Here is a 13,973-nt window from a genome sequence, read left to right on the forward strand (position 1 = left end):
GAGAATTTTCAATAGAGCAGTTAAAAATAAATTTAGTAGGAGGTCCCCTTCGAAGTTATAATTTTCTAGCATGTAAAACATTTTTTTAAAAATACTAATCAAGACAAACCTTCCTGCCCTGTGCATTTCCCCCAGGACTGCTTTTTCCTGTTTACTGGCTGCCTAACACGGGTCCTCATGGAGATTCCCAAGGGTCCCTTTTGTGGCCTATGGAGGCCTATGTATATGGCGCTCCCTGCCGGCATCCAGCCCCGTCGCTCGCTGAGTGCCCCGTGGGGTTTTGCAATTCCTTTTCTGCTTTTATCCCGCCTCCTCCCAAGGAGCCTCATGATCCCAAATGAGTATATTCCTAGAGTGCGGAGTCCAAACATTATTCTAGTTCTCATATTGAATATCTAACCTCATATCACTTGTATTTAATCCACGGAGGAAGGAGGGGATAATCTCATTCTCTCCCTTGTTGCTAGGTTTAGAGATGCAAACCCTTCAACCTGGGGAAAACCATTTCCCTAACCAACGACAACCATCTGAAGACTTCCGGAGAGTTTCAAGTTCCCTATACCCGCTGGAGAACTCAGTGGAGTCGTGCCAGGATCTTACCAATTTGCTTAGCTGGGTTCATAGTATTCCCAGGACCCTCCTTAAAAGAAGGGGTTGACAGGAATACCACCGAGAGCACAGCTGACTACTGACTCCGCGATGCTGAATGGCCTCCCCCTGCCCCCCTTTCTCTTGGGTAGCCTACACATTGGGTCCTACAGCCGTTTACTGTGAAACACATGGAAACCAAGGGCTCTCCCCTAGTAAAAATGGATGTGCAAAGTGTTTAATGATTTTATGTCCTATATCTCAGTAATGTGTTCTGTTTCAGACATTAATTTTGTCTGCCAACTGCATCTTGGCAGGCTACCATATTTGCTGGGTTAATAGTCTGACTCCGCTTTATTTCTATCACCATAAATCATACATGTATGGGTGTATGTTTGCTTTATTTATAGGAAAAAATCAGTCAAAACAGATAAACCAATACTTTGCCATTACGCCGCATCACTGCATATTGATTAAAATTGCTGGTACTAACTATAGATTGTCAACGCTCAATTAATTTTCACACAGTGACTCCAAGCAAAATCAAATAAAGGCAGTGTACCCTTAAATTTTACAAACCTTAAAAATCAAGAAGCAAAGCACTCTCCCCATTGTGAATAATCAGTTGAAGCTACTAGATTTTGAGAACTGTAAGTATACAAGAAACACAACTGGGAAAGCGATCAACTTGCAACAAGTCATGAGGCCCAAGACAAGATTTGGGGTTCAGCTACCACCCTTCCACTTAGATATTAACCGTCTGTGCTTGGTGACGCTCTTGAAAGTCAAATAAAAGGGAACAAGGCAAGAAGTAAGAGACTCCTAAAAGTAATGTATGTAATGTAATTTCAGGGCACCATGTTTGGTCTCCTCACCACGAAGGAGTCATTTTCGCTTCAAACTCTTTAGTGACCGTTAGATGTTCTCCGTAATTACAGCCTCTGACTATTCCGACAGTGTGTTTCCTCTTTCTGTCCCTTCTTGCAGTTAGACTGGACTGGACTATCCCTCACTCCTTTTCTCACACCCACTGCCTCTTGGCTAAACCATGCTGACATGCCTTTTACCTCTGCTTTCCTGGTCTGGCTGTCTTCTCTCTGTGTTGCCACCATTGAGAAATCAGAAAGATTGCTTTCTGTTCTGTTTTGCTTTTTCCCTTCTAGTGAGCTCTCGTAATGTGTTTTAGTACCTTGGTGTAGCATCAGTCATCTGTCCCAAAGAAGAGCTGATGGTGGGGCCTCGTGGCGAACGACTGTGCCTGAATCATCCCATATCTATCTCCCTAAATGCCCAGCACGCTGCCCTCTTCATAAAAGGTAATCAGAACCAGACGGAGCTTAAGTCTTTCACTACTCAGAGCTGCCAGACTAGGCGATCCTCCATCCTTGGGGTAGGGAAGCAGAGAAGAAATACTGTAGGGTTCCCCACGGGGGTCATTTCAGTACTTACGGGCTGAGGGGCAGTTTTGGGTTCCGTAGACTTCACGTGCAGGTGGGTCATCATGGCTTGCAGGCGCTCTTTGTCTTTTGCAAGCTGGTAGGGAGAAGATGCTTTGTTATTTCTTTGAATGCAGATGCATTACTCCTTTAACATCCCAAATGATACACATTCCAAATGACACTATGGCCCCCTGGCGCATGACAAAATGTGCATCACTGCTTAATCATTTTGAAATCTATATGACCACTGCCAAACTCCGAGTAACTAGAGGTGTTAGTGTGCGATTTCTCCACACAAGATGCATGAGCTTTTAACTGGGAAGTCCTAGACCTGCTGGCACCAAGGAGTCCCATGTAACACAGACAGCTATGAGACAAAACCGTGAATCACGCCTATTAACCAACCTGATTCATGAGGAAGCCAAAGGAAAATAAGCTAGGGAGCTAAAAACTCATAAATTCATCCGTTGGGGTTGTGGAGAAACTCCTAGACACACAGATACACTTATGCAAAATTAACTCCATCTTTCTTCACAGGTAGGCACAGGTGAAGACAGTACTGGCCAGCAACTTTGGCAAGGCAGGCAGAGAGCTACAAGGGCGGACGAGCCCCCATTTGCAAGTGAATGCAGAATAAGCGTACTCATTCACGGACTCAGTATGTGAGTACCTATTATGTGCTAGTCTCATCGTACCAAAACTTCAAGTCTCCTTATTCTATCAAACATTATCTTCTGAAGGCACATGAGTTTCTAATTGGATGTATGTAGTAGGCACTCAGATACTACTTATTACATGCTGCCTTCTTTACGCTTGCCTTGGACTCTTTCATACACAGTGGTATCTTTGATAGTTCAAGATCGTTGAGCATAGGGGACATATGATAATTATGTCTGTAAAAGAAGTGGGAAATGTATCCCCCAAAGGTACAGATATAGTTAAGAGAACAGCTGTAGAATTTTGGGGAAATGTAGAAGAGATTAATATGAGAGAGAGAGAGAGAGAGAGGGAGGGAGGGAGAGAGGGAGGGAGGGAGGGAGGGAGGGGAGGAAGAGATGGAAAAAAAATCTTAATTCAGTACTTTTATAGACTATTTGTCCAAAATAATGCCTTAAAATTGGAGAGAGACGCATTCCATCAATGTCACATAATTAATATTAAATCTTTTAAATAACAATTAATTTTTTAAATCTAAAATTATCTGCCCCCCCCCAATCAAGTAAGACTCACATTTTTAAAGCAAAGTGTGTTTTAAGGGAGGGGTATGTTTCAGGAATTGGGGCAAGGCAGAGAAAAGGGAAAGGGTACAAAAACAAGAAAGAAAAAGCTTTCGGCTTATCCTAGCTGGATGACTCAGTCTCAAGCCATATCACATTTGATTTTTTTTTTCTTTTTATTCCCTTGTGGTTCAGGGAGGAATAAATTAAGAAGAAAGAAAGAAAGAAAGAAAAAAAAAAGCCTTCCAGTGTTAGCATTTATCTTCCAACAAACAGGAAATGAAAATGATACCATATTAGGAGCCACTTTATGTTATTCACCCTCTGTTCTTTAGTCAGTTATTGAACAGCCAAACTAAAAGATGCTCTGAACACATAATGCTAAAGGAATTTAGTTTTCCAAAGTGGCTCAGTTAGAACAATTAAAATGTTAGCAATGGCATTTTTCTAGTTATTTGTTTTTTTATGTAAGTGTCCTAAGTTTTTCGACATTACAACTAAAACATTCTTAGATTAAGAAAAATGTTTTGTTTTAAAATTACTGTGGAGCAGAAGGAATGGAGGCATATATGTCGTTCTTTTTAAAAACAAGAAGTGGGCTTCCCTGGTGGTGCAGTGGTTGAGAGTCCGCCTGCCGATGCGGGGGACACGGGTTCGTGCCCCGGTCCGGGAAGATCCTACATGCCGCAGAGCGGTTGGGCCCGTGAGCCATGGCCGCTGGGCCTGCGCGTCCGGAGCCTGTGCTCCGCAACGGGAGAGGCCACAACAGTGAGAGGCCCACGTACCGCAAAAAAAAGAAAAAGAAAAAAACCCCCAAAAAACAAGAAGTAGTCTGTTGTACTGAACGTTACAAATTAAAGGGTGGGAGGTGATATTTACTGAAGAGTCTGATGAATATTAGTGACTTAATTTGGGGGTAAACACTGTTGATGGAGCAATTACAAAGACCAAGTCGAAGGAAATCCAAATTCCCAGCACCAAAAGAAACCATCACCTCTCTCTTCCTTCCAAATGTCTACGAGGCTGACCTTTTACTGATCAAAGGTGGTAATACCACGTGGCAAACACATACCTAGAATCTGTATACCCAGCCACCTCCATAACCCTGGTGGTTTACTGCCGTAGGGAATCGTTTCTTATTTTTCCATGTGAATATTACTTAGAATTCATCGTCCATTTTGAGAATTACCCAGGTTCCTTATCTTGCCTCAACCTCAAGTCTACCATCCTAGTTCTGCTTTACTATAGAAAGATGGGCAAGGTTACAGGAAGAGGCAAAAATCCAAGCTTTTGTTGCTGTTTATGAGTGTCAACTAGCATGTCCTGTATATTCTTGGAAGGGTTTTGGATTTTTATCCTCAATAACAGCTCTAACTCTACCACAAACTGTTTTAGCAACTGAAGGAAAAAATCCGCCAAACTCACCTTTTGGGTTTTTTTTTAATGCAAAATGGCTAAAAATTCACACCTAGTGAAACCACCTCCTCTGTCTCAAGTGCCTGTCCTGCATTTACAATACTCACTGGTGCTTCGAAAAGCCTGCAGATTCTTTAGGGCTTTGTATGTCATCATCCCATGAGCTCACCATCCCCCCGTCAATTTTCATGGCATCCCTTCATTATTATAATATGGGAATACAAACATTTAATATTAGCAAATATATTCCAGCATTCCCTCTACTGAATCCCATGACAAGCAAAGAAAAGGAAGATGGGAAATTCAGTCCGAAGGTCAACTAAAAATTCAGCTGACAAATTTACCCATCTTTTTATGTTGTGATATCAAGAGAGAATTACCCTCTCAAAGCTTTCCCGGTGGGTACAGGAGTACCACCTAGCATAAAAGGAATGACAACAGGACACACATTAAGGGGAGCTGCTTGTGCAGTGTTTGTTTACATTAGCACGCTTGTGCACCCATTCTGAAGCATGACAGCAGAGTCAAAAATGGGCTAAAAGGACGTGGACCCAACAAGCACACTTCGATGGATTTGAATCCGGGCTCTGCAACTCTGAGCACATTATGTAACCTTTTCAAGTATTTTGTTTCTCCTTCTAAATATGGAATAATAATCTCTGAACTTTCAAGAGTTGTTTTGAGGATTAAATAAATTCTTGCACATAACAAGCTTAGCATAGAGCCTAGCGCTTCGAGAATGCTCAAAAAAACCTAATTCCTTCTCTCTCCCCTTTTTTTTTTTTTTTTAATAGGAAAGTTAAATCAGTCAAGTCTATCTAGACTTCTAGTGGCTGAGGAATCTGGATCAACATAACAGGGGTTCGATGGAGTCTGCAGCTGGGCTAACTGGGGAGAGAATTTTGATGGTTTAAAGAAGGGAACCAGAAGCGCAGGAAAGATAAGCCCATTTCTCATGGATTTATTTCCTTGCTTCTCACTGTATCTGTCCCTCGTCCTAGGCAAATGCTTTTTCTCCCCTCGGCTGATATAGGTCATCCCCTTTTCTGTTACCCATGGCCTCAAGTCAGGTTTTAGATAGTCCACACTGGGCAAGACCGTAACGGGGGTCTCGCTCCAGACCTGCTGATAACTGCCGAAGGCTAGGGGCCCCGTGCACCACCTTCAAAGATAAAAACTAAGAGAGATCACGTTCATTCTTTTAGCAGAGAAAAGGGAGCCTGATTTGGGGTTCACTGAACACAATCATTTTCTGCACTGTCAGGAGGACTCATCATTTTAAGCCCAATTTGGTGGCTCTCACTTGTGAGGAAAGAAGTCTTGAAATAAGCGAAGGGTTTGGGATGTGGGAAAAAATGCTGGAATTACTGAGGATGGAGGGAAGAAGGGGCCAGGCCACTCATTCGATCTCACAGAAGCCCAGACGGCTGTGGCTAGGTCAAGTCTTCTGGTCCTCGTGTCGTGTTTTACAGCGGGGGAAACTGAGGCTCACGGGGAGAACTTAACCCGAGGTCGTGGAGCTGGGAAGGCGCAACGCTAAGGCTAGAATCCCGGTGACAGGATGCTTGGTCTGACCTTCCTACACCGCTGTGATCCCAGACATCACCTGGGACACTGCCTGGGAGCCCAGATCTCTGCCTCTCTCCCTGCCTCCATGCTGCCCTCCGTAGGCAGAACCTCGGGCAGTGGGGGCAGGGTGGAATGTGCAGTGCTACCCAGGTTATGAGGCGGCGAGTCCGGATTAGTCCAGTGATGATCCCCAGATTCACGGGAATCCGACCTAACCTTGCTGAGCCCAGTCCTCCAGGGGACAGACAACGGAAGAGGTGCTTCTAAGAAAGACCCCAAGGGTCCAAGTCTAACGAGGTACGTTGGGGAGACACCACTCTCTTCCGTGGACTGAACGTGCCTTACGGGGGGCAGTCTAGATTCCCTCAGCAGGTTTGCATACAGTGACGGTCCCAACAGAACCGACGGAGGAAGAATGGATCTTGTCACCCGGGGTCTCTTAAGGGCGTACGATCCAAAGGAGAAAAACAAGCCAAAAAAAAGAAAAAAAAAGCGGCAACTGGAAGGAGGAGAAATGAAATTCTTTTAACCAAACTGAGTATTTACCAAATAGCTATTTTCCAGCCACTCTCTCTAACAGTGGTCATTCGCAGGCCTTCACAGCTCGGTCTTGAAGGCCAACTCCAGCTCTCAGGGGGTAGGCAACCTACGGCTCATTTCACCCCAATCGAAGAATTTCCCGACTTTTATTGTATTCTGTCACCATCTTAACATTCCTCACATGTTATTATTAAAGACTCTCTGGACATTTCAAGCAGACGCACACTGATACTCTGTCATAGTCTAGGAATTCTAATGCTCCTGGAGTAAAGCAGGATTTTAGACTATGAAAAAGCGGCGTCTTGGTTTTCCAAGGGGGGATGTGGAAGTGAGACACGCAGAGACCCTGCGTCTCTTGGCCCCTGGCACGGAGCAGTGGCCACATGAAGCTGTGGTGCTATTAGGACTCTTCTCTTTGCCCAGCACCTCTGAGCTTATTCAGAGAGTCACGAGGCTCTAGGAGGCCACCGCTGTGAGGAACTGTCCTGAGAACTGCTCTGAATGGGGTTAGTTAGAAAGGTCCAAAGGGGGACCCGTGACAGATAATATATTTGCGAAAGTCCGGAAAGCTGAGGTGATTACAAACAGCCCCGCTGATGGTAGAGGCATCACAGGTGAAGTCCCCAGAGTCACTGATCTGTGTTAGGCTTACTGTCTCCCTCTGCTTTGTGCAACGTGTGCACTTTTCTTTCTGCTGACATTTTCTCAGAGCTTACAGTTCCTGGGGTAGATGGATTTGGAAAACTTCAGAATGAGCCCAGTGTCGCTGAGCTCCAGCCCTGGCCCCGCTGCCACGGACTGCTGGGGAGAAAGCTCCTCGGGCCAGAGGACAGCGTGGCCTCACCAGCCAAGTTTCAAAACCCTCAGTCTGTAAGGCCTGGGTGTGTGCAGAGAACCTCGTGGGGTGTAGCAGAGCAAAACTTGCCACCCCAAAATGTCTCTCTGGCATGCGGATTATTTCGAGCTGAAAAGACTCAAGGCCCAAAAGACTCAGACACTTTGACCTTCCCCCCAACTGCCTAAAAGAATTCAGAGGGCCTGTCGGAACAGAACCACCACCAGCAGGATCTGCAAAGAATATGGGCAGGAGGTAGGGGTGGGAAGCTCGGCAGGGCCCAGAGATCAGAGTCCACTCTGTGTCCCACTGTATCTGCGTGGTCCCACAAACATTTATTTACCAAACATTTACTTTTCCATCTCCCTGTGAGGTGCCTTCCTCTCCTCTGAAGGCCCAAACCCCTACCCCCAACACCCTCTTTTGTCTTTAGCTGAAGATGGTATTTATGGTGGGGGTTCTGGCCATTTTGGTAAGTGACTCCGTTTTCCTGGGTCACTCCCATGTATACACGTTGCTACACTTTCGTTTGATTTTCTCCTGTTACTCTGTCTTCATGTCAACTGAACTCTGAAACCAGCCAGAAGAACCCAGACGGGGAGAGGAAAATGTGTTCCTGCCCAGCAGGGGCATGATGACCCCTGTGTAAAAAGCCATACAGCAGCACTGAGCAAGCAAAGCAAGATGGGTTACAGAGGCTGGACTACAATCCTAGGGCCTGCCCGTCATTTGCCATTAGCTTTGGACAAGTTAATCAGATCTTCTATACCTCAGTTCCCTCTTTTGGAAGCTGGGAGGGCACCAGTTACTCCTCTGACTCTCAGAGGACCGTCACTGTTAAGATCACCATCCGTTGCGTAACACCTTCTCAAAGAGCCAGAAGAAATACTACATTAAACATGCTCATGTTCATCATGTATGAGACACATACTGATGTCCAAAGGTGAGATTCGCCCTTTGAAACGTGACTCTTGGGATGGAGGAAATAGGGTAGAATCTACTCACAGAGGGGTTGTGAGGATTCAGTGAAATTAAGGGTAAATGCACTAGGACAGTGCCCTGGCAATACAGTAGGAGCTCGATAAATATCCTTTCAAATGGTTGCCGAGCTCCTTTATGAAACAGTTACAAGCAGAATGTGGGCAATCCACAGATCTCTTCTACAGCAGATGGATCCCAGTGGATTGTGAGGGTAACCAACTCATCCCAGTTTGCCCAGGACTCTCCTGGTTCGGAAACTGAAAATCCCAAGTCCCAGGAATCCCTGAGTCCCAGGTAAGCGAACTGCAATGGCTGGTCACCATCCCATCCTGTTGAACAGAGAGATGAATTTAAAAAAGAACACAATATTCTTCCACTTTCCTTCTCCCTCTCCTACAACCTAGGCATATTCTCAGGAGGCTCCTTTGGCCTGGAATGTCCTCGCCAGGAGCTCTTTTCCCTGACACCTCCACATTACAGGAAGGAAGAAGCTGCCTTACTTATCTATATCCAGGGCTTGGAATACACTAGGTGCTTGATGAACAGCGACTGAATGGAATCAAATGACTCATGAATAGAAGGTCTGCACCCCTCCACCCACACTCCCTGCCCGGGGCCAGGCAGTTCATCCCCATGGGTTGGGTGGCTTCATTTCCCCTTGGCTGCTTTCAGTATTCACTTTAAAGGGTCTCCAGGCTGAGGGAACGTTGTGGGGAGGCTGTCCTGAGCCGTGTCCCCTGACACATGCTGCACCCTGAACATAATACGCAGGCCCAACCCCCCAGGCTCCTCTCTTCTTTCCTTCAGAGTCCATCTTCATACACCAAAGAGGTTGAGCTAAGCACTGAGCAAGGTCACACGGTCACACAACAGATTAAAAAGAATAAACGTGGCCAGAAAACTGTATCTATACCACGAACGTCTCAGCTTTCCAAGACAGGCAAGTCCGTCAGAAGACTGTTTTCACTTGTTGTCTGTTAGACTGGATGCTTTTCCCTTTTTCCAAAATGGAATTCTGACCCAGCCACCAACATACCTTATCCCCAGCTCGATGGCTGAGCATCTCCCTTTGGAGTGAACCCACATAACTGGATGAATATGCGTTTAAATCTGGGGGACAGTAGGTGCTCAACTTTCACGGAAGCTTCAGGTGCTTCCTTACAAGGCTGGCCATGGCACTGGGGGGATGGGGGGGCGACCCTGATTCTCAATACGTCCCCACTCCCTGTGTCTCTGCCCCTCTGTCCTGTGGGGAGGGAGCCTTATACTCACGACCCATGTAAGAGCATGCACACCGACGGCGGGGATTTCCCCTCCACTTCTAACTCATTTCCATGACTGCCTATCATCCAGAAGACACTTGTCAACAGAGAACATCTAACAGGTGAAATCTTAGAATACATCCCCTGACCTCAAAAAGGACATTCCCTGTCTTCGACCCAAACGATTTCTATGGTGTCCATCTGTCTTCATGTTAGGTGCCTACGTGCACAGTGTAGAATCTTACATCACTTCTCGGCTTGCTGGTAAGAGTTGGGGTTAATCCCCATCCAGTCCATTGACAGATGTCAAAAAATTACAACTGCCTTTGTAATAATGAAATGCAGTTAGAAACATTCCAAAGGGCTTCAAATGCCCACTAAGATGTCTTTTTGACCACCATCCCCGCCCCCCACCTGGCCTTCTCTCTCAGTGAGACCAGTAACAGGGTGTAACATGAGAACTGAATTAACCAACCTTTCTCTGTCAACAAGCTCTACATAAGGAGTCTACTGCTAAGAAAACGTGCATTATATATTTTGATACCTACCAACAAAAATAAAAACAAGAACAGATGCATCTCACTCCCAGTGCTGCATAGATAGGTCTAAGCCAGACTCCATAACCCATCATCTTGATTTCTGCCTCGTCGCTTGAACTCTGCCATGAGAATCTTAAAGGCTTTTCCTTCCTTTTGGTTCAAGTGCAGTGTTGTACACAGAGCACCATAAAGGGAAACACGGCCAACCACACTATCTGTCCTCCAAGGGGAACAATGGTGATTTTTTAAAAATTGCATAAAATTCTTTAGGGAGGTTTGACTGTCGGTAAGAAACGCAAGGGCCTCCTGTTTGGGGTCAGAGGTGAGGTGTCTGGGGTTTAGATCTGGGGGCTGGCAAGGGACACGGGACAGCACTCCAGCGGCTTTCCCTGGCTTTGGTCACATCTGGGACTGACTCTGTCCTCCCGAATTCTCCAGTGGAATCCTCTCACAATGATTCTCCAGGGTGGACATAATGAGCCTCTGTTGATCTCTACTGTAAGATCCAATATGAGCCTACTGGGTTTGTTTTTACAATGGGGGCGCACGTGTGACCTCCCTCCCAGACGTGAACACCAGAGGCCTCAGGACTGCTCTGCAGAGGGAGTCTGGGGGGTGGTGGTCTCCTCCTACTCTAACAGTGATCACCCTTTAGGAATACGCTCAGGCCTTGATGGCTCTTTCCTGTAGTGCTAAGTGGCACAGACGGTTTTCACATTCGAGTTAATAAATGGTAATTGTGTAACAGACTTTGAGATACTTGGGAGGTTCAGGTATTTCCTGGACCTGGAAATGCCTTCTTTAAGGGAAACCGAAGTAGCCCTTGGCTCAGTCATATACAGGGCATGCCCCATATATCGGTCTGCTGTTGGGAGAACCGAGAGGTGACCGTGGGTGATGCCAATGGGAAACGAGACAGAAAGGCTGCTGAGACACAAGAACACCCTTTCCACGTAGCCTAGCTGCTGCACGGACCTGGCTTCCCCAATACCTCGGGTTCTCTGGGCACAAGGATTAGTGAAGTCAATTAAAAAGTACACTTCCGGACATGGGTGCATGAAATGGCAAATGGAAATACAAACATCAGAGAAACAGGAAGCCTCAAATGGGTCTGGCTCTGAGTATAACTGTACTTTGCCCCAAACTCTCCCAAACAGACCAGGTCTGCCACCCAAAGAGTCTCCATCTAATCCCTGATAAGGGCATCGGGCACAGAAAACTGCTGACATTTTCTTGTGCATTTCATCTGATTAAATATCTAATGGGTAAAATCTGTTTGGGTTTGGCCCTTATCTAGCATTGAAAGTCTCTTTGGAGCTCGCTTCTGATGTTTCCAAGAACGCATTAGTGTCAGCGAACACTACCCAATGAATGAACAGTGCCACTGCAGAGCTATTTATTTATAGTCTATTTTTTTTTCTAGAGTATAAGAACCAGGCGGGCAGCCCTATCCATTTCACTCACTCTTATACTCCTTAGTGGCCCCAACAAGGCTCTTGCCATGTTACAGGCTCCGGGTCATGTTTGCTAAATGCCTGAGTAGACAAAGGGATAGATGAATGAATATCCCTTGGCCAGCTCTCCACGACCCCCAATATCGGCAAGTATAATAACTGCAGGTGAAGCTGCCCTTGGGGGAACCTGACCAATATGGTGACTAGACTGGTTTTATATACCAAGGCAAAGAAGGATGAAGTAAGAAGGGGCGAGCCGACCTTTAGGGAGCCAGGAACCTAAGGGAACAAGTTGCTAATAATGTGATGCAAATTGTTTTCTTCTGCTCCTCTAGATCAGGAATTGCTTGGGAAACTTCTTCTGCAAGGGCCAGCCAGATAGTAAATATTTTCAGCTTTGCAGACCATAGAGACGCTGTTGGAATTACTCAACTTTTCTGCTGTAGAGTCACGGATAATGCGTAAATCAATGGGCATGGCCGTGTTCCAATACAACCTTACATGTGGATGCTGAACTTCGAGTTTCATATAATTTATTCTTCCTTTGATTCTTACCTCCCCTACCCCAACTATTCAGAGTGTAAAAACCTTTCTCAGCTCATGGGATTCGGCCCAGGGTCTGTAGTTTTCCAAGGCCTGCTCTTGACAAGCACTGTGTCAATGTTGCAGCAACTCTCTCAAGCTTGGAAGAAACTGAACTCTTCAGAATTAGCCCTGCCTTCTTCCATTCAAGCAAACTCGCTGGCAAAAATATTATAAGGAACATCACTGGTTAACTACCACATAGTAACTTCTGGCCAGGTGATCATCTCTGATTCCAATCAAAAGTTGAAAAGCCTGCCTTGGGTTGGATGTAGGACTGGAGGATGAAGGGAAACCTATGACTACATGAAATCCACAAATAATCCAAGAGTCATCCTATCGGTCTGTACCACTCCCAGGCCACATGCGCCAAAACTCGACATTAAAGCTGCCAGAAGATAACCACCTGACTTACTGATCATCTAACTCCTTTCCTTCTCCCACCCGCTTCCTGTGGAGAGTGAGGAATAGTGAATAACATAGATAGTCAGTTCCTGAGTAGTTAACAGTGGCCCCGCACTCAGACTTGCAGTCTGGAACGCCAACCTAGGTGAACCATTACCTCTGGTAAACAATTTATTCTAGCTGATCATTAAAAATTTAATTTTATCAATTAGATACATAAATGCAGGAACTTGGATCACTTTATAAACACCACCACTGAGACACATAAATTCAGGTAGCCATAGCCATGGAGTTTGTTTTGTTCAACCCAATTCTTTAAGGGCTTCCTATGCTTCAACGACCAGTGAACTCTGGGGGTGAGATAAATATACTCCTTCTTTCCTTCCCAATAAACACGCTAAATTTAAACATGTTTCCAAAGACTTATGTAAGAATTTGGGGATTTTACGATGCGCCCTTTGCCTGTATAAATATCCCACTGTCCTCATAAGTTCATATCTGTAGTCTGAATGGAAAAATATTAACTACTTAAAGAAAATAACTTTTGAGACATTCTGACTAAAAATAAAATATGATTTGTCATATAAGATGATAACTAATTAAAAAAAAAAGATCCTTTCTATCCTGAAAGTCAAAACAAAAAGTTTAAGTGTGTTTTGGCTGATTTTTCTCTGCAACTATTTGAAGCTGTAAATGACTTAACTCAGTAAAATTCCAAATGTAATTATCTTCTGTACTTAGCCTAGGGCTCTCCATATATCTCGGCACTGCTGTCTTGCATACAAAATAGGCTTTTCGATGGCTGGTAACAATATAATGTGCAACATTGTTTTAATTTCCCCCAGTCGGCTAACCTCTTGCCTACACTGAACCAGCCAGAGGAAGAAGCCACAGTGAGTCATCAAGCACTCAAAAGCATTTTGGAACTCGGCTGCATAAATGGGGTTTGTAGGGTCAGCCTTTTGCAATTGTACATTTTAATAATCTCCGTTTCTGACCCAATTTTTACTTTTAGAAACGAATTTTCTATTAATTATACCAAGGAGGGAATTACTGTTAAAATATGGTGGGGGTTCATCAACAAGTTACATCAGGAAGTAGAACCCACAGTTAAAATGCCCCTCACCCAAATGTGATCCACAGGAA

General features: G+C 45.1%; 1 protein-coding gene across 6 annotated transcripts in view; it reads right to left on the reverse strand.

The window, feature by feature from the left end:
- The window catches only part of FOXP1 (forkhead box P1), a 602,050-nt gene that overhangs the window by 28,763 nt on the left and 559,314 nt on the right, over positions 1-13,973 (reverse strand). For all 6 annotated transcript variants that reach the window (XM_060111624.1, XM_060111623.1, XM_060111622.1 and 3 more), the window contains one exon: positions 2,038-2,121. In XM_060111624.1, the coding sequence (XP_059967607.1) occupies positions 2,038-2,121 (84 nt within the window). The remainder of the gene's footprint in view (positions 1-2,037; positions 2,122-13,973) is intronic.

Source organism: Mesoplodon densirostris, chromosome 10 (assembly GCF_025265405.1).
Source record: "Mesoplodon densirostris isolate mMesDen1 chromosome 10, mMesDen1 primary haplotype, whole genome shotgun sequence".
Taxonomy (NCBI): domain Eukaryota; kingdom Metazoa; phylum Chordata; class Mammalia; order Artiodactyla; family Ziphiidae; genus Mesoplodon; species Mesoplodon densirostris.